Source organism: Lontra canadensis, unplaced genomic scaffold (assembly GCF_010015895.1).
Source record: "Lontra canadensis isolate GAN:19392208 unplaced genomic scaffold, GSC_riverotter_1.0 scaffold21, whole genome shotgun sequence".
Taxonomy (NCBI): Eukaryota; Metazoa; Chordata; class Mammalia; order Carnivora; family Mustelidae; genus Lontra; species Lontra canadensis.
The window spans coordinates 10,677,134-10,704,177 of record NW_022631015.1 but is presented as its reverse complement, the minus strand read 5'-3'; the positions used below and the strand labels follow the sequence as shown (position 1 = coordinate 10,704,177).

The 27,044-nt window shown below is 40.8% G+C and overlaps 1 protein-coding gene and 1 pseudogene across 1 annotated transcript; one reads left to right on the top strand and one right to left on the bottom strand.

Moving 5' to 3' along the window:
* Nucleotides 1–2,843: 2,843 nt before the first annotated feature.
* SMIM13 (small integral membrane protein 13) lies at nt 2,844–26,757 on the bottom strand. The gene is made up of 2 exons (XM_032861563.1): nt 26,576–26,757; nt 2,844–3,212 (listed from the first exon to the last, which is right to left on the bottom strand). The coding sequence occupies exons 1-2, from the start codon at nt 26,649–26,651 to the stop codon at nt 3,025–3,027; spliced, it is 264 nt and encodes an 87-aa protein (XP_032717454.1). The 5' UTR covers nt 26,652–26,757; the 3' UTR covers nt 2,844–3,024.
* On the top strand, nt 12,789–13,055 carry LOC116869934 (annotated as a pseudogene).
* Nucleotides 26,758–27,044: the final 287 nt, after the last annotated feature.

Here is a 27,044-nt window from a genome sequence, read left to right as displayed (position 1 = left end):
CCTGGATTTTAGAATTTATCCTCAAAAGATGGCACAGATGATGGCCATCACCGTTTGTGAGCATTCCGACAAGACAGATACTTGTATGTGCTCTTAACGCTCAGCGTCTTTCCAAACTGCAAAATTAACCCTAGGCTAGTCTGTCTCTCACTGAGAAACTGCAAAGGTACTTGGAAAGTCCTGGCTGAGAGCAGTTACAAAAACACTAAACTAGGAAAAGGAACAAAACACTGTACCACACAGATAATTGTGTTACTATTCCTCTTGGCTTTCTCAGTGGCCGTAGGAATATGTACTATGTTGAGAGTTACTGGGGGGGAGGCAGGGAGTCCAAGAGAACACCACACGTTTTAAACGAAGAAGTTCGTTTATAGAATTTTCATACTGGCACCAGTGTTTTGACTCTCCGAGAAGTTAAAACATGGTGGGGTGTTAGAGATTAACATGCTTTTGGATGTATTTCCCAAACAAGTTAAACAGGACATTTCCTTAAATTCTACTAAAAAAGATATCCTTGAAACATAAATGTTAATAAATAATACCAACACATACACCCCCCCCCCATGCCCGCGGATTCGTCTGTAGTATTGTGATGACCCTTGCAGGTTGTGTGGGGTTAGAGAAACCATCATTCCTTAATACTGAAATAGTACAGAAGCTCACTTGTTATTTAAGGTTTTTCAACCACTATTATCACCTAAATCCAAGGTATCCCCTATAAAGCAGAATCCAGAGCTCCAAGTTTTAGACTATGAAAGATCTAATTAAACAGCCTCCTATACCAAGAAGATTTTAGGCATTAATTTTTCTGGGGACCATTTTAAATTTGATATCGAGGTGGTATGAAGCACTAAAATGCATGCTTGAAACTTGGGTCACTGTTCTATTAATCCCTATAGTCACAGAATAAGAGAAAAATGCATCCAGTAAGGAAATGACGGAAAGATTATGCCTCACTCTGGGCTGCTGGGGATCTTTCCCCAGCAATTGTTTAAAACTAAGTGCATGCTCTATAAATTCCCTTTCAGTGTAAGACCAAAGGACTAGTGACGGCAGAGGCATACTCAGGAGTGCAAGTGGTCTGTTGACAAAACCATCAGCATGGAGTAGGAGGTATCATACACCGTCATAACATAGAGGTAATACCCTGTGATGGCTAGTTCTTAAGGAAAAAAAGGGTAAACACACACAAAAAGGAACTTGGATTCATAAAAGAAATTGGCTTTGCAATCCACTCTTGAGCAGAGTGGGAACACTGAACAGGAAGGGTTGTTGAATTCATCTCTCTCTTCCCTGGTGAACATTTAGTCCAAAGTTTAGTGAAGACAAACACAGGTACCTGGCAAGTTCTTTTCCAGTGAAGTGGGCATTTGTACCCATTCTGTTTCCTCGGTACCCAGGACCTCTGAGGTCTCGTCACTGAATTGTCTGTGAAGAAGTACCTTCTCCACAACATATGCCTTGAGCATGAAGCCCTCCCATACAAAGGGAGAATCGAATCCTGCTCTCCTGAAGTAGAAGACCATTCTTAGGCTAAGTCACTACTCTAAAATCTTGAATATGTTGCCAAAAAAAAAAAAAAAAAAAAAACTATCTCATAGAGGATAACTATTTTAACAGCATTGTAAGAGACAGGATTAAGTGCCCCAATAAATAATTGCTACCTCACAAGGAAAAATAAATTTACAAACTCTTTTTTATCTAAGATCCCATCAACTGTAAGATGCACCATATGCATCACTAAGAAAAAAACACAGGCAATGAAACTGACACGATGCTTTCATATTGTGTAGAATGTTTATATTTATTGAAATGGTTTTTTAGAGTTAAGCAGATTTTCAACACATCAATCTTGTGCATACTGAAAGAAAGTGTGAAGTAAGTAGTTAGGTTGTAACTATAACCTCATATTCAGAGTCCAACTCTTCTGAATCACTTCTCAGACCACAGCCATCAACGTCCGCATTCTTCCACAGAACAGCACTCTTGGTGTCACCGAGCGCACTGGGGACACCGCGTTTCTTGAAAGAGTGCCCCACCCCCGTCTTCTGTTTCATGTCAGCAGAAAATCTGGAGCAAAACGATGTTTGATGCCTTAAAGATAACCCTGCTCGGCGCATGAACCGATCGCACCAGCCTCTTGTCGCTTTGAACTTTGTTTTGTCTACCCCCAGGGTTCTGGCAATTTCTCCTGCCTTCAATTGCATTGCTTGGCGCGTGACAAGCAATCCTTTTGCACGCATCTCACTGACAAAACAGAGTACGGCTTCATCCACTTGTGGGTATCTTCCTTTCTTGGGTCCCGTAAAGCATTTTGTTGTCGCTTTACAAGAAAATATGGAATGGCGGTCATTCCTCCAGCGCCGGACGTTTGCTTCACTAATCCCAAACGTACGCCCCGTGGCTCTGTTTCCATGCTTTTCTGCGTACACAATCACTTTTCGTTTCAATGCTGAATCATAGTGCAATCTTTTTGAAGACCTCTTTAAATGCCAATTAAACCTGACACATTTGGTACCAACAATACCGTGACGATGCTGGGACAAGCTGTTAGTAAGTTCACACACACACACACAGGCTGGGCTAATCAATCACATCATGACCCTCTCCTGGTTCACAGTAATTATGAGATACATCCCAATTTCAGACAAAGTAAAATGTGAAAACAAAAACAAAAACACAACATACATTACAGAATCAATAAAATACGGTTTTTCAAGCATGTAATGTTTACCAGATACACACCAGTGCAAGATAATAAGCTGGGAGCCAGAGAGTAAGTATGCAGGTAGAAAGCTAGTAAAGCAAAGATTACCTTTAAGATGAAGTCTGCAATGGTCTGATTTGGTTTTAATTCCCTTTATTTTCATATGGCTTACATAGAAATCTTTTTTTCTTTTAATTGGACTTAAAATCCAAGTAAAAATGTTCTTCCATCTTTTACCAAACTGCATAGCCCAGTCATTAAAGACAGAGGCTCTCCACTGCCTTTCATCCTTCACTGGTACAGGACTAGAGCGAGGGTCAGTGGCCTTCATCAGCAGGTGCCCTTCTTTGCCGAGCAGATCTGATCCTGTGAGAAGATGATGAAGTGTCTTCTTCCGTCTCAGAGCCCGACGGCTCGTGATCTCCCTCCTGAGATCCTGTATCTCCCACCAGTTCCCGCAGAAACTTGAATTTTGATAAAAATAGATGCCATACGAAATACCAACCTAGAAAGAGACAGAAACATTAAGAAAAATTATTACACACACTATTATCAATGGAGGACATGCCAGTTAATTGGGTATGTGTCAGGGATATATTATAAAACAGTATAGATAGTATCAACAAATATGTGATTGTAAATGTATTTTTTACCTTTTTTTTTTTTTAACCATGGACAAGGCACAAGAGTAAACTCTGACATTACACAAGAATGGCAAAAAGTTTCTGCCTTTGAGGAATTTAGAACCCAAGCGTGGTCCATCTACATTAAAATTATGATGACATTATGATATCTAGGTCCAAGTGTTTATTATATTAAAATCAAATCTCTGAGAGCACTTTATTGCGGGAAAAAAGAAGATACTTTGCATTTCCCTGGGAAAGTTATGTCTCAGTGCTAATACTTACTAAAAGAAAGTCTGATCTGACCGCAATGTGAAACCGTTATGCGGCAGGCTTCAAGTGCACTTCTCCAAGAGATTCTGTCAGAATCAAGCTATTCGTAAATTTCTAGAAATAATACATTTTTCAAGGAAATTAGTACATTTTCTTTAATTACATGATGAAAGAATAAAGCCAGAGCACCACTACCTGAAGTTCAAGATTTTTAAAAATACAGTGTATTTTCAAGTCAGAGTCATTAAAAAGTCTGAACTCTCCTTAAAAATAAAAATTACTGACCATGTTTTGTTTGTTTTTGCAAGGAGTCTGAAGTTCACTACATTTCAGACGCACACGAATAAGGATCAATCAATAAAATGAGTAGACAGGATAAAACCTCTGAACCCATGACTAGTTGCTCTGAAATGTTAAGCGCCTATTAAAGCAAACAAAAGTAACCACTGTGACAAAGTTTTCCACACTGGTGTTGCCTTCTACTTTCAACTCTCTAGTTTAATAGAAAAGCAATGGACCATATCATGTTCTGAGGAGCAGCATTTTCCAAAGACAAAATCCAAGCAGCTTTTCTACCCCTGTATTACACCAGGTCACCCTGAATGACCACTTAAGGACATTCTAATTCTACTTGTTTCTTTCTTGCAGTCTCTGAAGAGAAAAAAGAAAAAAGATCAACACAAGCTCCTTGGTATTAAAAGACTAAAACTTCAGGGGCTTAATGCAATTTCTCAAGGGTTTGCTTTCCCTGAAGCTTGAGCGCTGAATGCTAACTGAACCACACCATAAGTGAACTTTCGTCAACCACACCATAAGTGAACTTTCGTCAACTTTCTTCACTTCATCAAGTAGTATTTTCATAAAATTCCAAGTCAGCACGCTCTCTTTTTCACCCACAACTCTTTGTAAAAGTGGGCACAGCGAATTAGCAGAAAGAACTCTGGAGGCGTCAGGAGCCCCGGTTCTAAGAGAAGATCACAAAGCTACACTGGGAACCAAATGAGAGGGGACCTACAAAGCTACGGCCCCTGGCACTGAGTAAGCATTAGTAAGCTGTGTGGGTCCCTGGGCAGTGGGATCTGACATGGCTTCTATTTTTTTAATTATCTTTTCTTTTAATTGAGATCCAAGTCACATAGCAGAAAATTTGCTTTTAAAGGTTACAATTCAGTGGTTTTGAGTATATTCACAAGGCTGTACAAGCATCATCACGATCAAAGCCCAGAATATTTCATCAACCCTAAAAGAAACCCCACGTCCATCAGCAATCACTCCCTCTATTTCCTCCTCCCTCCCTCTATTTCCTCCTCCCCCAGCCCTGGCAACCAGTAATGGAACTGTCTCTATGGATTTGTCTATTCCAAGCATTTCCCATCACAGCATGTCATCTTCTGGGTCTGGCTCCATCCACTTGACCTATACTTTCAAGGTTCATCATCCATGTCACAGGCATCACTTCATTCCTTTTTATCATGGAAAAATATCCCATTGCACGGACACATCACATGTGGTTTAACCATTCAGCAGTGAAGGGCCACTGGGGTAGCTTCTCCTTTGGGACTGGTATAAAAGAAAACAGTTTCTGCTGTTTGGCTGCAATGACCATTTGTGTACAAGTTTTTGAAGAGACAGATTTTCATTTCTTTTGGGTATATCCCTAGGAGGACAACTGCTGGATCACGTGGTAACTTGATGCTTAACCACTTGAGAAATTGCTAAACTGTTTTCCAAAGCAGCTGCACCATTCCACATCCTGACATCTGGAGCTGGCATCTGGAGCTGCACGAGGCTCCAGTTTCCCTCATCCTCACCAACTCTCTCCATTGTCCACCTTTCCGGTGACAGTCATCTGAATGGGTGTAGCACTGTGGCTTTTATTTGCATTTCCCTCGTGACTAAAGATGGTGAGCATCTTTCCACATGTTGATTGTCTACTTATGTATCCCCTTTGGAGAATTATCTATCCCAGGGGCACCTGGGTGGCTCAGTGGATTGAGCCTCTGCCTTGGCTCAGGTCATGATCTCAGGTTCCTGGGATGAGCCCCGAATCAGGCTCTCTGCTCAGCGGGGAGCCTGCTTCCCCCTCTCCTTCTGCCTGCCTCTCTGCCTACTTGTGATCTCTCACTGTCAAATAAATAAATAAAATCTTTAAAAAAAAATACCTATTCCATTGCTTTGCCCATTTTTTATAGCAGGTTGTCTTTTTATTATTGAGTTGTAAGAGCTCTTTATATATATATATATATATATATATATTCGTGACCTTAAAAATATATATATATTTTTATATATATAAATATAAAATATTTATATATATATTATTATATATTATATATATATTTATATTTATATATATATATTATTATATATATTATATATATAATATTTATATATGTTTATATATATAATATATAATATATATTATTTATATATATATTATTTTTTAAGATTTTATCTATTTATTTGACAGAGACCGCAAGTAGGCAGAGAAGCAGGCAAGGGCAGGGGGAGGTGAGGGGGGAAGCAGGCCAAGAGCCTGATGCGGGGCTCAATTCCAGGACCCTGAGACCACGACCTGAGCCGAAGGCAGAGGCTCAACCCACCAAGCCACCCAGGTGCCCCGAGCTCTTTATATATTTTTGACACTAGACCTTTATTAGATATATGATTTCCAAATATTTCCTTCCACTCTGGGTTGTTTTTTCACTGTCTTGACAATATTATTTGAAGTATAAATGTTTTTAATTATGATGAAGCCTAATTTATCTTTTTTTTTTTTCTTTCATAAAACCCATCTAATCAATTTTTTCTTTGGCTGTTTCTACTTTTCGTGTCATATCTAGGGACCCACTGACTAATCTAAGGTCACGAAGATTTACACCTATGTATTCTAACGGTTTTACTTTTAGCTCTTATATTTAGGTCTGATCTATTTTAGCGAATTTTAGCATGAGAAGATTCAAATTCATTCTTCTGCATGTGGATATCAAGTTGTTCCAAAACCTTTTGTTGAAAGACTGCTCTTCTCTCCAATAAACTGTCTTGACACCTTTGTCAAAAATCAAATGACCTGGGCACCTGGGTGGCTCAGTCAGTTAAGCATCTACCTTTGGCTCAGGTCATGATCCTAAAGTCATGGGATGGAGTCCCACATGGTCTCCCTGTTCAGAGGGGAGTCTGCTTCTCCCTCTGTCCTGTACCCTACTTGTGCTCTCAAATAAATAAATAAAATCTTTTAAAAAGTTTTAAAATTGAGAGTTAAAGTCTACCATCTTTGTTTTTTTTCAAGACTGTTTTGGCTGTTCTGAGTCCCTTGCATTGTCATATAAATTTTAGAATTATACTGTGGATCTCTGCAAAAAAGGCAGTGAGAATTGATAGGGATTACAACTGAATCTGCAGATTAATGTGGGGACCCTGCATGGGTTTTTTTTGTTTGTTTTTAAATACTTCCCTGTACTTACAAGATTTTCCCACAATAGACAAACATGACTTGGATAAATAAAAGAATCAGGAAAAAGAAGTCAGAAAGTAATAAGTAAGTCATGAATACTCTATAAACTTACATTGTTTTGAATATGGCTATGCCATTAATTGGCCTAAATTATTAAAGCCAGCTGATTTCAACAAACAAACAGGAATGAAAACCCTTAACTCAGGTGAGTTTTGACTCTCAAAGACGACAGTCTTGACCTCATAAAGAACAAACACTCCAACTGTGGCTACAAGGTGTGAAATGATCATAAAGAAAAGTAGGGAGGGGCACCTGGGTGGCTCAGTGGGTTAAAGCCTCTGCCTTTGGCTCAGGTCGTGATCCCACGGTCCTGGGATTGAGCCCTGCATCGCATAGGGCTCTCTGCTCGGCGGGGAGCCTGCCTCCCTTCCTCTCTCTCTGCCTGCCTCTCTGCCTGCTTGTGATCTCTGTCTGTCAAATAAATAAATAAAATCTTTAAAAAAAAAAGTAGGGAAGTACTCTTTTGACTAAAGAGACTATGGTGAAGGGCTGGGATGACTGGAGTCCCATCATAAAATTACTAGTGTGCCCCTGTGCTAATGGTTAAGAGAAAGCAAAGTCTCCTAGCACTGAAATCTACACAATAAGGAACTCATAAGGACACCTGTTGCAGTCCATTTGGGACGGTACAAAAGCATTCAGCTAGATCACAAACTCTCTCTTTCTCAATGTTAATGAAACAAACAAAAAAGAAAAAAAAAATTTTTTTTTAAATCACTGCCAACAACCTATGCAAGGGATTCAATCTCAAATCAAAATTCGGAATGTGGTTGCCAATGAGATGCCTGAGTTCAGAGCAGTTAAGTCAGGCTACTACCTCCACACTCACACTGCCTCCCCCCACCCCCCACTCAGCGTTAAACCACTCCTTTTCCACTCCTTTTCGCACCTCTCATTTGTATCCCCCAACCTGGGATAAGAAAACTTTAAAAGCATGCTAATCCCCCCGCCATTCTGATCTATCAGATATTAGGATATGCAAGGGTTGGGAGTGGAAGGGGAGCATGTGGGCTGTCACAACGCAAACGTCGTGGAGCAGAGAATTCCCCTGACTGAGATACAGAGTTCATCTGCTGGGCAGCCAAAAAGAACAAATATTCACTGTGCTTGTTTTTTATGGACTTAGTGTAATGACAGGGTGGGAATGCAAAGCTAAAAGATAAATTGTAGTGTTGATAAGAACTGCAGTGGTATTTACTAAACTGAGGGAAGTTCAACAAGTTGTTCTCCAAGTAGAATGACTTAAGTTCTAACCGAGCTATAATTTTTCCGAGACAGATGGCAGAAGGAAGTGGGAAAAGGGAGTTCCCATATCACAGTACCTACATCAGTAAGATCTCCTGCTTCTACAAAGAGTATTATTAGTCTGAACAAAGGATGATTCTAAACACTCCAGGGAGTTTGATTAAAAAAAAAAACTACACATATGCTTATTTTAGAAAAAGAACCATTATTAAAAACCCAATGGGTATATACCCAAGGAAACCACGATAGCGCCAAATAAAGCTGCTAGTAAGACAGTTACTACGATGATTATACATTTTTTAACTCTGGGACAAGTACTGAAAGGAAATGCTTTGCTATATTTAAGTTATCATTTAATGGTCAAATTGTCATTCAGTTTAACAAAACTGTCCATTCACATACTTCTGGTAGCTGCTCTATTCATCTACAGTATTTAAGTTATACTGGTCTTATGATAAAAACAAAGTAGAAAGTCATATACATGGTTCGTAACAGAAACCCTGACTTATCTTCACCAAAGAGAGGGAATTTATTGTTTGCTTACAGGAGAGTAAGCTTTACAGACTACATGGGGTACAACTACAGGTTGCTACAACTAGGGAGAAGGCTGTTGTGAACCGATGTCATTCTCACAGCAGTATCTGTTTCTCTCTACACACTTGCTTCACTTTCTTCTCCTGCTTCCCCTGCACATAGCAGCTTCTTCCCTGTTCTATGAAAGACTTTTCAGTTCATAACCTCAAAAAAAAAAAAAAAAAAAAACCCCCACAACCTGGACTTCCATCCCAACTTGGGTCTAGTGTCAGACCCAGGCCCAGCATCAGCGTGCATCACCTGTGTTAGGGATGGTGAGCATGGCTGCAGGGCTTATGCCGGAGAGCTGGAATGCGATCTTAGAGACTACAGGGGAGTGGACAGGAGAGCCTACAGAAAGAATCCAGGAAAGCGGTCTCCTCTACCTTTTTCAAAGAGGAGACCGCTTTCCTGGCAACAGTCCTGGAGAATGGTCCCCACGAATGAGTCACTCAGAAACAAAACATCTCTGAGCTAGGCAGGCAATTCCTCTGTTGGATAAACTCTTCAATCTTCTTGCCTTAATTCTTTCAAACCACAACACAGTGTAACCTTTAATGAATGTCCACACTGCAAGAGGTCCTCAACCTCCTGAACTAAGAACTACTTCGGCGGGGGGGGGGAGGCGAGATCAGAGGAGGCTGGAAGTCACAGTCTCCCTTTTAGGGAAAAGAACACAAGTAAATGTAAGGCCAGTTCAAAAGTATTTATTATCCAATGGAATGACCCTAAAGATATGTGATTACCACTTTACAGCCATTTACAACAAAATCACTCCAACTGGCTACTCAACATAGTCTGCTAGAAAGCTTTGAGGAGTACAACTCTGACTTCCCATATAACTAGACCAGCTCAATTTGGACTCTGGCCCCAAGTGAGCAACTTCTACCAGGTATGTGTATGTATCTTTGTGGGTCAGTGGGATGAAAAGAATAATAATCACTAAAAAAGCTACCTTTTACTTAAAAGGTCTTACCCCTGTACCCTGCATGCCTACAGCCAACAAGAACTGTTGGGAAGTAGAGCTCATACAGTCCCTCCCACTGAGACCAGATACAAAAACAAGAGAAAGGGCTTACCTGACGTTCCTCTACGGGATGTGTGTCTCCTACCTCGTCCTGGGATTTAGTAAGAAAGAAATGGGAAGGAGGAAGTGGGAGAAGTGGGGAGAGGAGAACTGTCCACAATTATATGTATACAGAATCAGAAATTTACACTGACTGATGAAAGCAGCCCTGCAGTTTTCCACAGTTTAAAAGGCAAGTGAGTGCCTTGCTCCAGTCTCACAGTGGTAAGCGCCGTATGTGAGAAACACTGGCTGGCAACAGAGGGTGTATATTCTGGGATAGGCGAAGGAGCATTCAGTTGTGTGTGCCAATAACGAAGCATTAGTTCAAAGGATGAGTTTCATGAAACACATTGTACATTGTTTTTCTCTGCAAGATAAAGGTGCTGGCAGTGGAAGGGTAGTGATAGCAAGATGAACCAACACCATCAACACAACCCAAACCCAAGGGACAGCTCTAATTATAGAGCTCTCAGTTTACAAAGTGCTTCTCTATTCAACAGCTCCTGTAATCCTCCCAACTGCCCTCTGAATTAATGAGACGGGAATCATTATCACCAATTTCTAGATAAGAAAATAAAGGCTCAAAGTGACTCAGCCATTGAAGAAGGCCAGCTAGGTAAGAGAGCAACAAATTTTAAAAATGTATCTAATTTCTCAGATCTTCATGGTGGAAGTATGGCTAAAACCTAAAACTCTAAGTAGACTGAGAATTTGACTTCACTCCCCAAGATCTTCTTGGGTCAAAAGCCCAGCTACAGTATAAGCACAAATATCTGTCTTTGGGGCCTCATTCCGATGGAGTTACATAATCCCACCTTCACAACGGCACCTAAGTGGTTAACTAACTGCCTCCATACCAATCTCAAGTTGTACAAAGCTCTTTTCCATTTTCAATCCTCTGATTTTTATTTTTCTCTGAAGGCAGCTAAGGCTCACTTCCAAGATAATTTATCCAAGGCCACAGACAAGGCGAAGTAAAAACAGAGCCATGCTCCTCTTGCTACGATATCCCCTCTACTGCACGCCCCTTTTGTCATGACACACTGGGCAACACTGGATGATGAGCCCCTGAAGATACCATTACCGAATCAACACGCTGAACTGTAACACCTCCACATCCAAAACTCTCTGATCCACAAACAGGACATTTTTTAAGTTGCCTTTTAAAACCTCTTCTCTATTTTCTTCTCTCTTTGGTGACCACGACGCACCCACAGATCAAAATGTTACCTCTATGACAAATGATAACCACATTTTCCCTCCATACCTCCCACCTTTCTTGAATCCCAGATAGGAATCGGCTTGGTTGGCTTGAAGACACCTTTACTAAGTATATATATCCCACAGCTCCTTTGATTTTCAAATTTCTGTTATGGGTATTACATCCTCTCCCCATCTCTCTGGTGAGAAACCGTTCCTTTTCAGCACACTGCCCCCTCCTCTCCCTTACTGCTAAAGATTCTACCTCAATAAGCCCTCTCCCATCTGTTCCCTTCTCTACATTCCCAATGCCATTCTCTAGCTTACACCGAATCCTTACTATCTGTCGACTGGGTTATCAGCAGGACGGCTGACAGCTCCAGCAAGCTGGAGCCATGAATCCCAACTCAGCAACTTACCTGCACCTTGAGCCAGTTAACCTCCATGTGCCTCAGTTTCCTCCTGCATTAAATGGAGACAATAGTACCCACTCTCCAAGGGTGACACTGAAGAGAATGCAGGGCACGTTAAGAAACACATATCAAATGTTACCCACTGTCACGGTCTCCTAGGTTCCAGTCCCTTCCTCTCCCCGGCTCACTACAGACACAAGGCTACTACCACCGTTACTAAGAATTTTGAACGTCATTTGTACGTAACTTCTATACCTTTCTACTGCACTCTCTTCAGTATAATGTTGTCTTGGGCGACTGCTTTAGCACTTCACACTCACTTCCACCCTTCACTGCATTAATAACTGTCTCCCATTCCCCCCAAGACACAAGTTTCTGAAGACAAGGAAATGTATGATTTATCAACGTCTTCCACTTTGTTCCCTATGTCTTCAACAGTACCTGGCGCAGAGGAGACACTCAAATCAACCAGCCTCCATGGTCTCAGCCCCCCAACACGCAGACAAAACTACCCATGAACTTAAGGGTATAATGACTTTCACCAATTAACCCATTTCAGAGCCTGAAGATGCCTGCTATATAATATAGTTATAAATGGAGAGAACTGCTTTAAGACACCAAGCAGCCTTATCAACCAAGTTGACCTGACACATACATTCTATTCAATAACTATAGAAGAATCATTCTTTTCAAGTGTACATAGAACATTTACCAAAATATACCATTAATCAGTCTCATTAACTTTAAGGGTAAACCTTATTTTTTTATACAAAATATATTTTCTGACCATAACAAAATTAAACTAGAAATTGATGACAAAATAGTATTGGGGAAAAAATTCAAATATTCAAAGTTTAAACAACATACTCCTAAATAATCCATTCCAAAGAGAAATCACAAGTGAAACTAAAAAATAGTTTGAATGGAATCTTTTTTTTTTTTTAATTTAAATTCAGGTTAGTCAAAATATAGTGTAGTAGTATTGATTTCAGGAACAGAATTTAGCGATTCATCACTTACATACAACACCTCGTGCTCATCAAAACAAATGTCCTCCTTAATGCCCATCACCTACATAGCCCATCCCCCCATCCAGGACTCCTCTCCCCCCCCCCCCCAGAAATTTTTTTTTTTTAGATCAAAAGCAATACCCGTGACTTCCGGCATAGCCATGGCAGCTAACACTACCACTAACCCATTGCAACTGCTGCCTCTAAAGCTTGTGGACAAAAGTATAGGATAAAGAGTTCACTGTGATGTAAAGTGACAAAGAAATGGTTGGCACTCTTGGGATTTGAGGACTTTGTCAATATGGTACTGGAGGATGTCACTGAGTGAAATCACACCAGAAGGAAGAAGGATCACTAAATTAGATCAAATTCTGCTAAATGGAAATAATACAACAATGCTGGTTCCTAGAGAAGGTCCTGAAGTATGAATGGATTTCCTGGACTTACTCTGTTTTGTCCTATAATAACAAAATAGAAAAAAATTTTTAACCTTTTACTGTTTGGATTCTATAAAGCTAAGTTTCACGTTAAAGGGAAATATTTTGAAGATGCATTTGTAAATGCCCATTTTTGTAAATTAACCACTATTATCTTGGAAAAAGAAGAACAGTTTGTTCTTTGAAGACTAAAATAAAAATGTTTTGGGTTAAAAAACATAAAGTAACAAAAGCAATATCCACAAAGAAATTTATTAATTATATGTTGTCATAAACTGCTAAGTTTGTGATAATTTGTTATGCAGCAACAGAAAACTAACATCCTAATTCTGAGCAAACTCTTCCAAGAAATAAAACAGGAACACTTCCCAACTCAATGATTAGGTCTTCCATGACCTTTATGACAAAACCAGATAAAGGCATTTAAGAAAGCTACTAATATTCCTCAGGAATGTAAATGGGAAAACCTTACATTTTTAGTAAATCAAATACTGCAATATATGTAAAGCATAACCCATCAATATATAAAAAGTGTTATCTGAGGAATGTTGTAACATTCAAAATTCAATGTAATACACCATACAAACAGACTTAGAGAAAAACACCATGATCATTTCAATGCAGAAAAAATGTGTGAAGGGCGCCTGGGTGGCTCAGTGGTTAAAGCCTCTGCCTTCGGCTCAGGTCATGATCTCAGGGTCCTGGGATCGAGTCCCGCATCGGGCTCTCTGCTCAGCAGGGAACCTGCCTCCTCCTCCTGCCTCTCTGCCTACTTGTGATCTGTCAAAAAAAAAAAAAAAATGTGTGAAAAGAAATCCAACATCCACTGCTAATTTAAAAAAAAATTTCAAAGTAAGAAGGAAAGTTTCCTTTTCTGACCTGATAAAGAATATCTACAAACTACAGCTAACATTAAACTGAACAGTGAGAGACTGTTTCTCTACAAAAGATCAAGGAGAAAGATCTGCTCTCACCCATTTCTTTCAATGAGGCAAAAACTAAAAGACAGACACTGAAAGGAATAGGTAAAACAATCTTCATTTGCAGTTGGTATAAACCTCTGGGTAGAAAATTCTATGGAATTTACAAAAAAATAAAGGTCATAAGTGAATTTTGCAGTTTTGTAGAATATACTGCCAATACACAAAAGTCATCTGTATTTCTACATATTTACAGCAAACATTAAATGAGTGCCATGTACAACAGCATCAAAACTATGAAACCTTTGCAGTTAAATTTGACAAAATTAGCGCAAGAACTGTATTATATACTGAAATACATAAAATGTTGCTGAGAAAAATTAAAGTCCTAAAAAAAAAAAACAAAATAAAAATAAAGAGATACAATATGGCCATGGATTAAGATTAACATGTCTATTCTCTCCAACTTCAATAGATCTATTTTAACAAGCCGATTCTAAAGCTCATAAGGAAATGCAAAGGATCTAAAACAGTAAACATTTTGAAAACAGTTAACACTGCATAACCTACACAATTGGCATAAAGATACATATTTGTCAGTGGAAAAGAATAGTCCAGAAATAAACCCATATAGAGATGATCAAGTGATTTCCAACAATTGCCTTTTCAATAAACGATGCTAAAACACCCTTATGTAAAAAGAACCCTGATCCTTAACCTATACCAAACACAAAAAATTACCTCAAAAAAAGTATCTACAAAACATATATCTGATAGAAGATTGTACCCAAAATAAATAATAACTTACAACTTGATAATAAAAAGACAATGCAATTTCTTAAGCGGGCAAAGAATTTAAACAGACACTTGACAACATGGCTGTTGGCAATGGAAAATAGTTGGCAATTTCTTATAAATTTACCCAAGAGAAATGAGAACATATATCCCCACCAAGACTTGTAAAGGAATGCTAACAATAGCAGTAATACTTGTAACAGCCCCAAACTGAAAACCCTAACATCCACCAGTAAGCAACTGGATTAACAAACTGTGTATACCCATCCAATGGGATATTAACCATCAATTAAAAAAAAAAATGAATCACTGATATATACAACAATACAGATGGATTTCAAGAGCATTATGCTAAGTGAAAGAACTCAAACACAAAAGACTTGCTGCATGATTCCATTCACATTAAATTCTAGAAGAGGCAAAATTATGGTTATGGAAAGCAGGGCAACTGTTGCAAGGAGCTTGAGGACGGACTGCAAAAGGACATGAAGGAATCTTCCGGAGTGCTCAAAATGTTCTGTTATCTCGACTGTGGTGCTGGTCACACCACTGCATATACTTGCTTAAACTTATCAAATTTGTACTTTCTCTCCACACTTTTCTGTGATGAACACGTTTTACCTTATTCTCTCATTATCTTTGAAATGTAAATCATCCATATTAAATTAAGGACAGCTTCTATTTCTAAGACCAGATTTAATCTTTGAAAAACTATTTTCCACACATCAGTTAATCCTATTTCTTCACTTGTACCTGAATGTGAGCTACGTAAGCAGAAATAGATCAATCTTCAGTATTCCCAGGTTCTATTACTTGCATTTGTCTGCAGGCTGAAATTAAGAGGTTGCGCGTGCTGCTCAAGTCACACAGCTAGTGTAAGTGGCAGCGCCGGCAGTCTGTAAATCTCGATCAGCCAGAGTGCAGCTCTGGTCACTAACTCCCTGACCCTGTTTGGCACAGCAGGAACCCTAAACCGGGCACTCAACAAGGCCTGCAAATCTCAGTCTGTCCACAGTCTGTTAAGCCACGTTGAACTAGGGAGCACAGCCTCCCCCTGGAGGAGGGGGATTCTGCACACCAAGACAACTACTTCTCTCTCATGTAGGCCCACATGGATGCTCTCCTGTGATTTGAAGACTTCAATATCCTATGCTCTGTAGACACAGGGGCAGGCAGAGCAGACAGAAATGGCAGGCGTTGCTGGGTCAGGCTACAGTCTGACCAACACCACTCCCAGCCCCAACACAGTTACCTCCTTGTTTCAAACTCTGATCAACCTTAAGACCAACCTACCTGGTTTCCTTGCTTCTAGCCTCCAGCTCCTCACAGTGAATGAAGGTGAGCGTACAAAACTCTAAGTTCCTGATAAAAACTCTTAGCTCCCCACTGCCTATCAGAAAGCATAAATTCTACAGGAGATGTATATAAAATGCTACAATCTGTGTGCTTCCTGCCTCCATCTATAACCTCATCTTAGCCAATTCTTCAAGGACCAAAAATTCATTCATCTGAATACTCAAGCAGCACCTACTATGTTCCAAATACCAATCTCACTGAAACGTATTTGCCGCTTAAGTTAGAATTCTAGGCAAAAATAAAGCATTGTAAGGGGAAAGGGGGCAGATATATGGGAGGCTTGTGTCTTACAGAGAGGTCAGGGAAGCCTCAAAGACAACTGGAATGGCCGTGACAAAGGTGCCATTTACGGAGATGGAGAAGGCTCCTAGATCAAGAATGTGGCTTTAGATACATTTATTATACTTATTCCTCAAGAGTGTTTATAACCCCATCTCCAGACCCTCTCCCTCCCTGGAGGTCAGGGGATGGAGCTGAAACTTCTCATTCTTTAATCACATTTAGTCTTTTTAGTGACTAGCCCCAATCCTCAAACCACCTAGGGGCCCCACCCTGAGCCACAGCCTGAGCAGAAATCCAGGCATGGTCGGAAGAGGCTTGCTATGAGTAACAGAAGATGCTACTATCACTCAGTAAATTTTTTTTTTTTTAAGATTTTATTTATTTGACAGAGATCACAAGTAGGCAGAGAGACAGACAGAGAGAGAGAGGGAAGCAGGCTCCCTGCTGAGCAGAGAGTCCCATGTGGGGCTGGATCCCAGGACCCTGGGATCATGACCCAAGCTGACGGCAGAGGCTTATTAACCCACTGAACCACCCAGGTGCCCCTCACTCAGTAAATTCTAAGGGTTTGGGGAACTTTTTGCCAGAGACCAGGGACAAAGACCAAATACAGCATTATCCCACTGAGATGAAATCAGTACTTGATGATTGCTCCTGAAGCCATGGGCAAAGAAAGTTTGTTTCTGTGTAAAATAAAGGTAATTGTATCATAAAAGCCATATACAAAAAGTTCACAGCGAATATCATTCTCAATGGGGAAACACTGAGAGCTTTCTTTTAAGGTCAGAAACACAACAGGGAGGCCTGCTTTCACCACTGTTGTTCAACATAGTACTGGAAATCCTAGCCTCAGCAATTAGACAACAAAAAGAAAGAAAACGATCTGAATAGGCAAAGAAGTCAAACAGATGACAAGATACTCTACCTGGAAAATCCAAAAGACTCCACCCCAAAATTGTTAGAACTCATACAGGAATTCAGCAAAGTGTCAGGATACATAATCAATGCATAGAAATTAGTTGCATTTATATACACAAAGGAGAAAGAAGAAAAATTTAAGAGTTGATCCCATTTACAATTGCACACAAAACCATAAGATACCAATGAATAAACCTAACCAAAGAGGCAAAGGATCTGTACTCAGAAAACTATAGAGCACTCATGAAAGAAACTGAGGAAAACAAAGAAATGGAAAAACATTTCATGCTCATGGATTCGAAGAACATTGTTAAAATATCTATGCTACTTAGAACAATCTACACATTAATGCAATCCATATCAAAATCCTATCAACTTTTTTCACAGAGGTGGAACAAATAATCCTTAAATTTATATGGAACCAGAAAGGACCCCAAATAGCCAAAGGAATGTTGAAAAAGAAAAAACCAGTGGAATCACAATTCTAGACTTCAAGCTCTATTACAAAGTTGTCATCATCAAGATAGCAAGGTAAATGGCACAAAAATAGACACACAGATCAATGGAACAGAATAGAGAACCCAGAAATGGACCCTCAACTCTACGGTCAACTCACCTTCGACAAAGCAGGAAAGAGTATCCAATGGGAAAGAAACAGTCTCTTCAACAAATGATGTTGGTACAATTGGACAGCCACATGCAGAAGAGCGAAACTGGACCATTTCCTTACACCATACAGAAAAAGAGACTCAAAATGGTTGAAAGACACAAATGTGAGAGATAGGAATCCATCAAAATCCTAGAGGAGAACACACGCAGCAACCTGTGTGACTTTGGACACCAACTTCTTGCTAGACAGGTCTCCAAAGCCAAGGGAAACAAAGGCAAAAATGAACTATAGGACTTAATCAATATAAAAAACTTTTGCACAGCAAAGGGAACAATCAACAAAACCAAAGACAATCAACAGAATGGGAGAAAATATGGGCAAATGTCTTATCAGATAAAGGGCTAGTATCCAAAATCTATAAAGAATTTATCAAACACCCAAAGAACAAATAATCCAATTAAGAAATTGGCAGAAGACAGGAACAGACATTTCTCCAAATACGCCCAAATGGCCAACACGCACATGAAAAAGTGCTCAACATCACTCATAAAACCACAATGAGATACTACCTCACACCAGTCAGAATGGCTATAATTAACAAGACAGGAAACAAAAGACGCTGGCAAAGATGCAAAGAAAGGAGAGCCCTCCTAGGCTGTTGGCGGGAATGCAAGCTATGGAGGTTCCTCAGAAAGCTGAAAATAGAGCTACCCTACGACCCAGCAATTGCACTATGGGGTATTTACCCCAAAGATACATAGCAGCAATGTCCACAACAGCCAAACTACAGAAAGAGTCCAGAGGCCCATGGACAGATAAATGGGTAAAGAAGATGTGATAGATATATACATACATATACATATATACACACATGTATGTACACAATGGAATACTACTCAGCAATCAAAAAAGTGAAATCTTACCATTTGCAACAACGTGGATGGAACTAGAGGGTATTATGCTAAGTGAAATAAGTCCATCAGAGAAAGACAACTGTCATATGATCTCACTCATAGACGGAATTTAAGGAAAGAAACAGGATCATAGAGGAAGGGAGGAAAAAATAAAGTAAGACAAAATCAGAGAGGCAGACAAACCATAAGAAACTCTTAATCACAGAAAACAAACTGACGGTTGCTGGAGGGGGTTGGGGGGATAGGGTAACTGGGTGATGGACATCAGGGAGGGCACATGATGTAATGACACTGGGTATTACACGAGAGTGATGAATCACTGAACTCTACCTCTAAAACTAATAATACCCTATAGGTTAATTAACTGAATTTAAATTAAAAAAATGATGGAAATTCATTTAGAAAAAGGAATATAATTACCAGGGAATGAATACACACACCTAACTTGATGAATTTCTCATAAAATACAGTATACCTACATTAGTAGGCTTTTCTTAGATTCTTATAAATTTGTTGTTGGAAGTAACTACTAAATTGTATCCTCTTCCAGGATTTGTGATTAAGTGGTAGAACCAGATTTTCCTTATCTTTGTATCTCAGAACCAAGCTTGTAAGAGATGCTCAAATATTTGGGGGGATGAATGGGTATATGATATACGGCCCAATAACTGGGAATGAATAAGAAGGTAAAACAATACCCAAGATTTCACGCATAACCTAAAAACAAGGAGTTGTTTTAGGTAAAGATTCTGAGCTTCTCTGTGAAACAAGAAAAAGGAGTAGAGTCGTGTATGTGAAACTGGAGCTCAGAAGCCTAGGCTGTACTGAAGTTCCCATGTATGTACCTTCCTTACTGGAGTATAAGGTCCTCAAGAACATGAATTACACTTGTTAATTTCTGGGTACCCATGAGCACCGCCACAGCATCTGATCATGAGTGCACTGAGTAATATAAAAGTCACCCATCTTGAGACAAACTTGGTTTGTACCACACTTAAGACTTATTTGTAATTTGTAATGGGTATTGAATAATTTGTACTGAGGAATCTTTCTTCGTTCTTCCTTCAAATATGAGGACCTACTACATGCCAGGCACTACTTTAAAATCCAAGGACAGAGCAGTGAATTAGCCAAACAGGGTCCCTGTGTTCATGGAGCCCATACTCTGATGGGGGCAAAAACACGTCAACAGCTCATTTCAGAAAGGGCTGAGTGCTCAGAAAACCAAGGGTCAGTAAGATAAAGAGTAACTGGATGAGTCGCCCTAGGTGGACAAGGCGGTTGATGTGAAACCCGACTGAAGAAGAACCAGTCACATGAACAGTCAGAGGAAGACTGAGGGCAAAGGCCCTGGGGAGAGTACAAGGCTGGCCTGTCAGTGGAACTATGAGAGTAGTTCGTGGGGGGGGTAGGGGCATGGAGAAGCAGAAGGGACTCTATCACTCAGATCCTTGTAGCCACAGTAAGGATCTAGATTGTATTTCAAGGGAAATGGAGCCACTAGAGGATAGGTGTTAAGCAGGTTTAAAAGAGTGGTAAATGATCTAGCAGACCAAAGGAGACAAAAGTCTGGATGGCAGGAAAAAAGGATAGCAACTGGAGCCAAAATCCAATCGAGAACTAAGGAAAGATCAGGATTTCAGGCAGGAAGAAGGATTGAGAAAGAAGAAAAAAGGATTGGCTCAAAGTCTATTTACAAAACTGTCATGCGGGCAGCCAAGCTTATAACACCTGAAAATGAGAGGATTCCCCTCTGATAAGATGGAATAACACGGACATTTCCAGACAGAGGCCAACCTGCCGCCAGAATTGACACAGGAATATATTACCCTCTTTTACTCCCTTAACCATAAATATGAATACAGAACAGAGCACTGGCCATTTGTAAGAATCTTGGCCTGGGTGGCTCAGTGGGTTAAACCCTCTGCCTTCGGCTCAGGTCCTGATCCTCGAGCCCCATATCGGGCTCTCTGCTCAGCAGGGAGCCTGCTTCCTCCTCTCTCTCTCTCTCTCTCTCTCTCTCTGCCTGCCTCTCTGTCTACTTGTGATCTGTCAAATAAATAAATAAAATCTTTAAAAAAAAAAAAAAAAAGAATCTTCAACCACAAAGAGTCCAAAGCAAACAAACCATAAGAAAATAAATGGAAGAAACAAAGCCAGTTGCGCAGGGAGAAGAAAAACACCTTATTAAAAACTACAATGGACCCTTAAACAACACAGGTCTGAATTGTGTGGGTCCATTTACAGACAGAATTTCTTCAATAAATATAGTACAGTACTATAAATGTATTTTCTCTTCCTTATGACTTTCTTAATAACATTTTCTTTTCCACTTTATTGCAAGAACACATTAAAGGGAGAGGAGACATATGATAGAAAATAGGAGATAAACTGGTAATACTAGAGAAATCAGCCCATAAGGTCCAACCACCAACTAATGTAAGTTTTTTTATGGGCGCAGGAAAACAGAAGGAAGAGAAATATACGAAGACATATCAGTATGATATTTCAGAATAAAAATGACAGAAAAAACTACCAGAAAGCATCTAGAAAGAGAATCAAGTTACTTATAAAGACAAAGAAAGAGAAGGCATTAGATTTCTTAAAATCAGGTCCAGGAAGTGAGATATCAGTGAAGTTATCATTTCTAAGTTCTGAATGAAAATTATCTACCACTTGAAACTTATTCAAATTATCAATCAAGTACAGAGGTAGATTTTTCTAGAAACTTTGACATCAGTAAAAGACATCTGACATCAATGAAAGACATTTTCAGGTAAACATTAGCTCAAAAAATCTTTCATGCTTTCTCCCTCAGAAAGCTAACAGAAAATGTGCTCCTGCAAAACAAGATTATAAACTGAGCAAGATGATGAAATGAGATACAGAAAACAGGGTCTGCAGCAGAGAAAGTGAAGGGCAGGCCGAGAAGGAAGGAGAGCTCTAGGATTGGGAAGTGGAATGGGACCAGGGAATCAACAAGGGGCACATACAAAAAAGTAATACTAGGTAAATTAAAAAGGAAACTGTTAACTTCAAGAGAAATGAAGAACCACATAAGTAAGTGTAGTCATGTTACACTACTTAACCGGCAGGACTATTTACACAATTGAAATATAAATCTTGGGGCGCCTGGGTGGTACAGTTGGTTAAGTGTCCGACTCTCAAGTTCATGATCTTAGGGTTGTGAGACAGTCTCACAAATGAGCTCCAAATGAGCATGGAGCCTGCTTAAGATTCTCTTTCCCTCTGCCCCTCCCCACCTCTTGAAAAAAAAAAAAAAAAAAGGTAAAATTTAAATCTTGACTCTCCAGTGAATCACAAGCTGTCATTACTTATGGCATGCAGGTAAAGAAGCGGGGACTCCACCATGGTTAATAAATAATGTCTAAAATTGCAAAATCAAGAACTAGCTGTGAATAAATTATTTACGAATATGGAAGTAAATAGGTAGAAGAAACAGTGGAGGGGAGGACTGAAGGGAAGTACTTTATGCCTTTTCTACTGTTAAGTTTTGAAATTTTCTTTCGTTAAAAACATTTGAGAAAACCCGGTCTTAATACAAGAGTCCAACTAATATGGAATATAGGTGAGGTTGGGTAGGGTGAGGTTCTGAGCTAAGGGCCAAGAAAGAACTCTTGGACGTCTCTGATGCAAAAAGACGGTTTTATTAAAACATAAACAGGACCTGAGGGCCGAGGGAGTTGCACTGGGGTTGTGAGGAGCAATTGATGATATACTCTGGGTTGGGGGAGGTAAGGAAAAAAGACAGGTTTTCAAAAGAACTTTCATATGCTAAAAAAGACCTGCGAGATACCTGAGGCCTTGCCATTTTCAAGTTAAGCTTGTTTTTCCCTCTAGCAAGGTATTAACATTAAGATAGCTGGGAGCTTCCTGGAAGAATGTCACGCACACCCTATGGCGGGGGACGGGTTGCAGAGTGTCAGCTTCCGCTTTGTCTCCAGCTAGCCTTCTGCTCCCTCATCATAAAGAAAGGAGGGGGTGTCAAAGGACACTAGTTAAGAAACCAATGCAAGCCGGAGATGAGGATGGTAGTGGTGATCACAGACATGGAGAAGAGAACATATTTGACGTTTCTTATAGACACAAAACTGAAGACACTTCCAGACAGAGCTGGTATTTGTAAGGGAAAAGGGATGGGACCAAAGGAAAGGGCAAAACCAAAGACACCCACATCCTTGGGTGCTGGTAACATCTGAGACAGGAAGGGGGCAAAGGAGAAAACAGGGGACAGAAATCAAGAGTTCTGTTTTAGGGGTATAAAGTTTGAGATGCTTTTTATATCTCCAAGTGGGGCTATCAAGAAAAAAACGGTTGATACATGCATGAGCCTGGGGTACAGGAGAAAAGTGAGAGCTGGAGATGTCAGATTGAGTCATTAGTTACAGTTAATATTTAAATCTCCAGGGCTGGATAAGATACCATGGGGAGAGAAGAGAAGGAAAGGGAATAGAAATATGTATTTGTATTATAATGTTACAGAAATATAATGGAAAATTATATCTCATGGAATAAGGGCAAGTACTAGTCCATAAAATTTTTATTTCAGAGACAGAAAGATGATAGCTAGATTGATAGATGTATAAATAAACAGATATATGTAATTTATATACCTAAGAATGTACTGGGAAAAATGTATTTCCTATCAAAGACTGTGGTCCAAAAACATTTAACAAAACATTCTAGTGAGGGGCACCTGAGTGGCTCATTCGTTTAAGTGTCCGACCCTTGGTTTTGGCTTAGGTCTTGATCTCAGGGTCACGGGATCAAGCCCCATGTTGGGCTCCATGCTAGGTGCTGTCTGCTTCTCTCCCTCCCCTCTCCCTTTCTCTCTCAAATAATTTTTTTTTTATTTTATTTATTTATTTATTCGACAGACAGAGATTACAAGTAGGCAGAAAAGCAGGCAGAGAGAGAGGAGAAAGAAGGCTCCCCGCTGAGCAGAGAGCCCTATGTGGGGCTCCATCCCAGGATCCTGGGATCATGACCTGAGCCGAAGGCAGAGGCTTAACCCACTGAGCCACCCAGGAGCCCCTCTCAAATAAATTTTTTTTTAAATAAATAAATTCTAAGGGATGAGAAGCCAGGAAAAGATAAAGAATTAAGCACTATGGGACTAAGGTTTTATTAGACAGTAATAAATGACCTTTTCCCAACCAAATGTAGCCCCCTCAAGGTCCTGGAAATCTTGCCTCCAAAATTCCTTAGAGACTTACCTATCCCTAACCCCTCCCAACTTCAAAGTATATGATGGAGCACTCTTCCTGACCCCAGTGCAGCTCTTTCTGCCCTCGGGTCCTGTCCCCGTGCTTTAATAGAATCACCTTTTTGCACCAAAGACATCTCAAGAATTCTTTCTTGGCTCTTGGCTTCGAACCCTAATGTCTTTCCTACATCAGGAAGGTACTATGAAAACACAGTGTACAAAAGCCAAGAGAAATACTTCATAGAAGGAATGTTCACCTGTACAGAATGAGTATGAGAGGTTAAATACAATTAGGACTAAGTGACCACAGACTTAGTAATACCGAGGCCAGCTGTTACTGACCTTGACAAGAGCCACTTCAGTGAATGGTCAGAGTGGAAAGCATTTTAGCATGGACAAGAGGCAAGAAAGTACACACAACCAATATACAAAAGAGAAAGAAAACCTCCTGAGAAACCTGAAAATTTTGAAGTCAGCACTGACTGTGTCAAAGAGCCAGTCAGTTCCACAATAAAGTAGGTAATGAGTTTCTCGGGGCAGGCCTGTGTCACAGGTTTCTAATCTCCAACCTGACTGTATTTGAACAGGGCTTTTAGAGAGTTAACTAAGGTTAAAAGAATTCATAAGGGTGAGGCCCTAATCCAATACGACTCGCACTCTTTTTAGAAAAGATTTAGGGCACAGGCACACAGAAGAAAGACTACATGAGGACACAAGGACAAGACAGCCATCTTCAAGCCAAGGAGAAGCCTCAGAAGAAATCAACCCTGCTGACACCTTGCTCGATCTTGGACTTCTTGCCTCCAGAACTGTGGGGACATACATTTCTGTTGTTTGTATTTTGTTACGGCATCCTCACAAACTAACACAATGCCCGAGATTCTCCAGTCTCAAGTCTAGTTGGAGCCTTCCCTCCACTCCCCATACCCCAGGTCCAACCCAGTCAAAACATGAAACTACTCCATCATTAGCTCTCCCAACAAAACAGTGCTTGAATTACTTTCTTCATTAGGTCTGGACCACTCCAATCAAAATAAAATGTGTTTTACTTACCACACCTCACCTCTCATTCCACAATATTTTCTGAAACCAAAGGCAAGGCATTTTTAGAAAAATGAGTAAAATCAAAGTTAACTAGCTATTGGGAGCTGAGAGAACAAATAAGATGTTAAGTAGCAACAGGGAATTTGGGTGCCCCCAAAGACAGATTCGGCAAATATTCTACACAAGGTTCTGTATGGTCTACATGCCACACAGATCCCCACCTCCAAGCAGCTCGCATCCTCCTTCCTCACAGGCAAACAAATCACACAGATCTGGTTTTCCTTACTTTCAGCATCTTACATATCTACAATTAGCCCCAAATCCTGCCCTCACAAGCAGGAAACGGAGAAAAACGTTCAATTGTTTTATCATCAGAAAAGAAAGGCTGTTAACTCTTGTTCCTTCCTATGGCAAGAAAATTTAAAATACACATACAAGTATGTAAACACAAATATATATAATAAAATGCAACAGTAAATACAAATATATGTAAAATGCTTTTGCGTAAGTGCACACATCTTTTCCAAACACAGCTGATACTGAGCAGTTAGTACATTAACCGTGAAATGAATAAGCCCTACAGTATTTACTTTTATTTCTGACAAATTATTGCATCGAAGGCTGAACTAGCCTTCAATACATACTGGAATTATGAAAAATGAAACTCACTGACACCGGGTTCTCAATACTTCTCAAATTTTCACAATCCCCCAGTCTCTCTACTATGGGACTTGTGGTTATCAGTTACTGTATATAAAGAAATCAAGAAGATCTAAAATTGTGCTAATATTACCCTGAAAAAGTTTTACATCCTCCCATCCCGAGAAAGAAAAAAATTAAAAAATCACGACAAACAAAATAGCACCATTATTACCAAACAGAGTTAGGTTACTTGACCCTGGAAGTTTAATATAGCCGGTGTTTTTTAAATTCTGCCTTGCCTCGACATTTCTGCCTGAACTCGAAGTAAACAATTTCCCGGGCGCTTTCAACCCATCTCTGTCCCTACCCCTGATTAAGTGAAGGAAGGAAAACCTCTCATTATCATCAGGGTCAGAACCTCTGAAAAAGGAAAAGGAGTAACCAATCAGTTCACCTTCGAATACAGGCCAAGGTTAAAATCTGGGCGGCCAGTGTTAAGAATGGCAATCAGGGGCAGACGCTGCCCGTGAAGCAGTCTCTGGCTGAACCCCGAGTCAGGATGCCCAGCCATGGATCCCGCTCCTTCCCTCTCCAGGATGCCGGCGGGCCTCTCCTGGGGAAGGGACACGTCTCCCCCGGCTCAGCCTTAGAGCCAGGTGGACAGCAGACGATTTTAAGACACTTGTCCGTCCACGCCATTAAAAACAAAAACAAAAACAAAAAAACAGAACAAGAGAGCACCCGAGTCGCGCTGGCGTGTGTACTGGCGTGTGGCCGTGCCCCGCGGCGGATGCCCCACTCACCGCACACCATCAGCAGCAGCACGATCACCAGCGTGGCCACGAACACCACCAGGGTCAGCCCGATGTTGTGCCACATCTTGCGGGGAGGACGGCGGTCGGCGCCTGGCTTGCCGAGCGGCGGGCACGGGCGGGCCGGTGGCGCGTGCTGGGCTTCAGCGGCGGGCGCCGGGGGCTGCTGGGCGGCAAGGGCGGCGGGCGCCCCCTCGGCAGCGCCCCCAGGGGGCGGGACGGGGGCTGTGCGGGGATGGAGGGGGCCCTCCTTCGCTGCCCGGCCCGCGGAGCGCGCGGCAAGGCGCGACGTAGGGCGCCCCTACCCCCTCATCGCTCCGGGGAGCCGGGGACGCGTAGCCCGGAGACCCCGGCGACAGCCGGATGTGCTTCCATGGCGGACGCCGTGCGCCCGTGGACGGGAGAGAGGGCGAGCACAGGGACGCGCGGCGGCCACACGGCCCTCGTCGTCGTCCGCCCG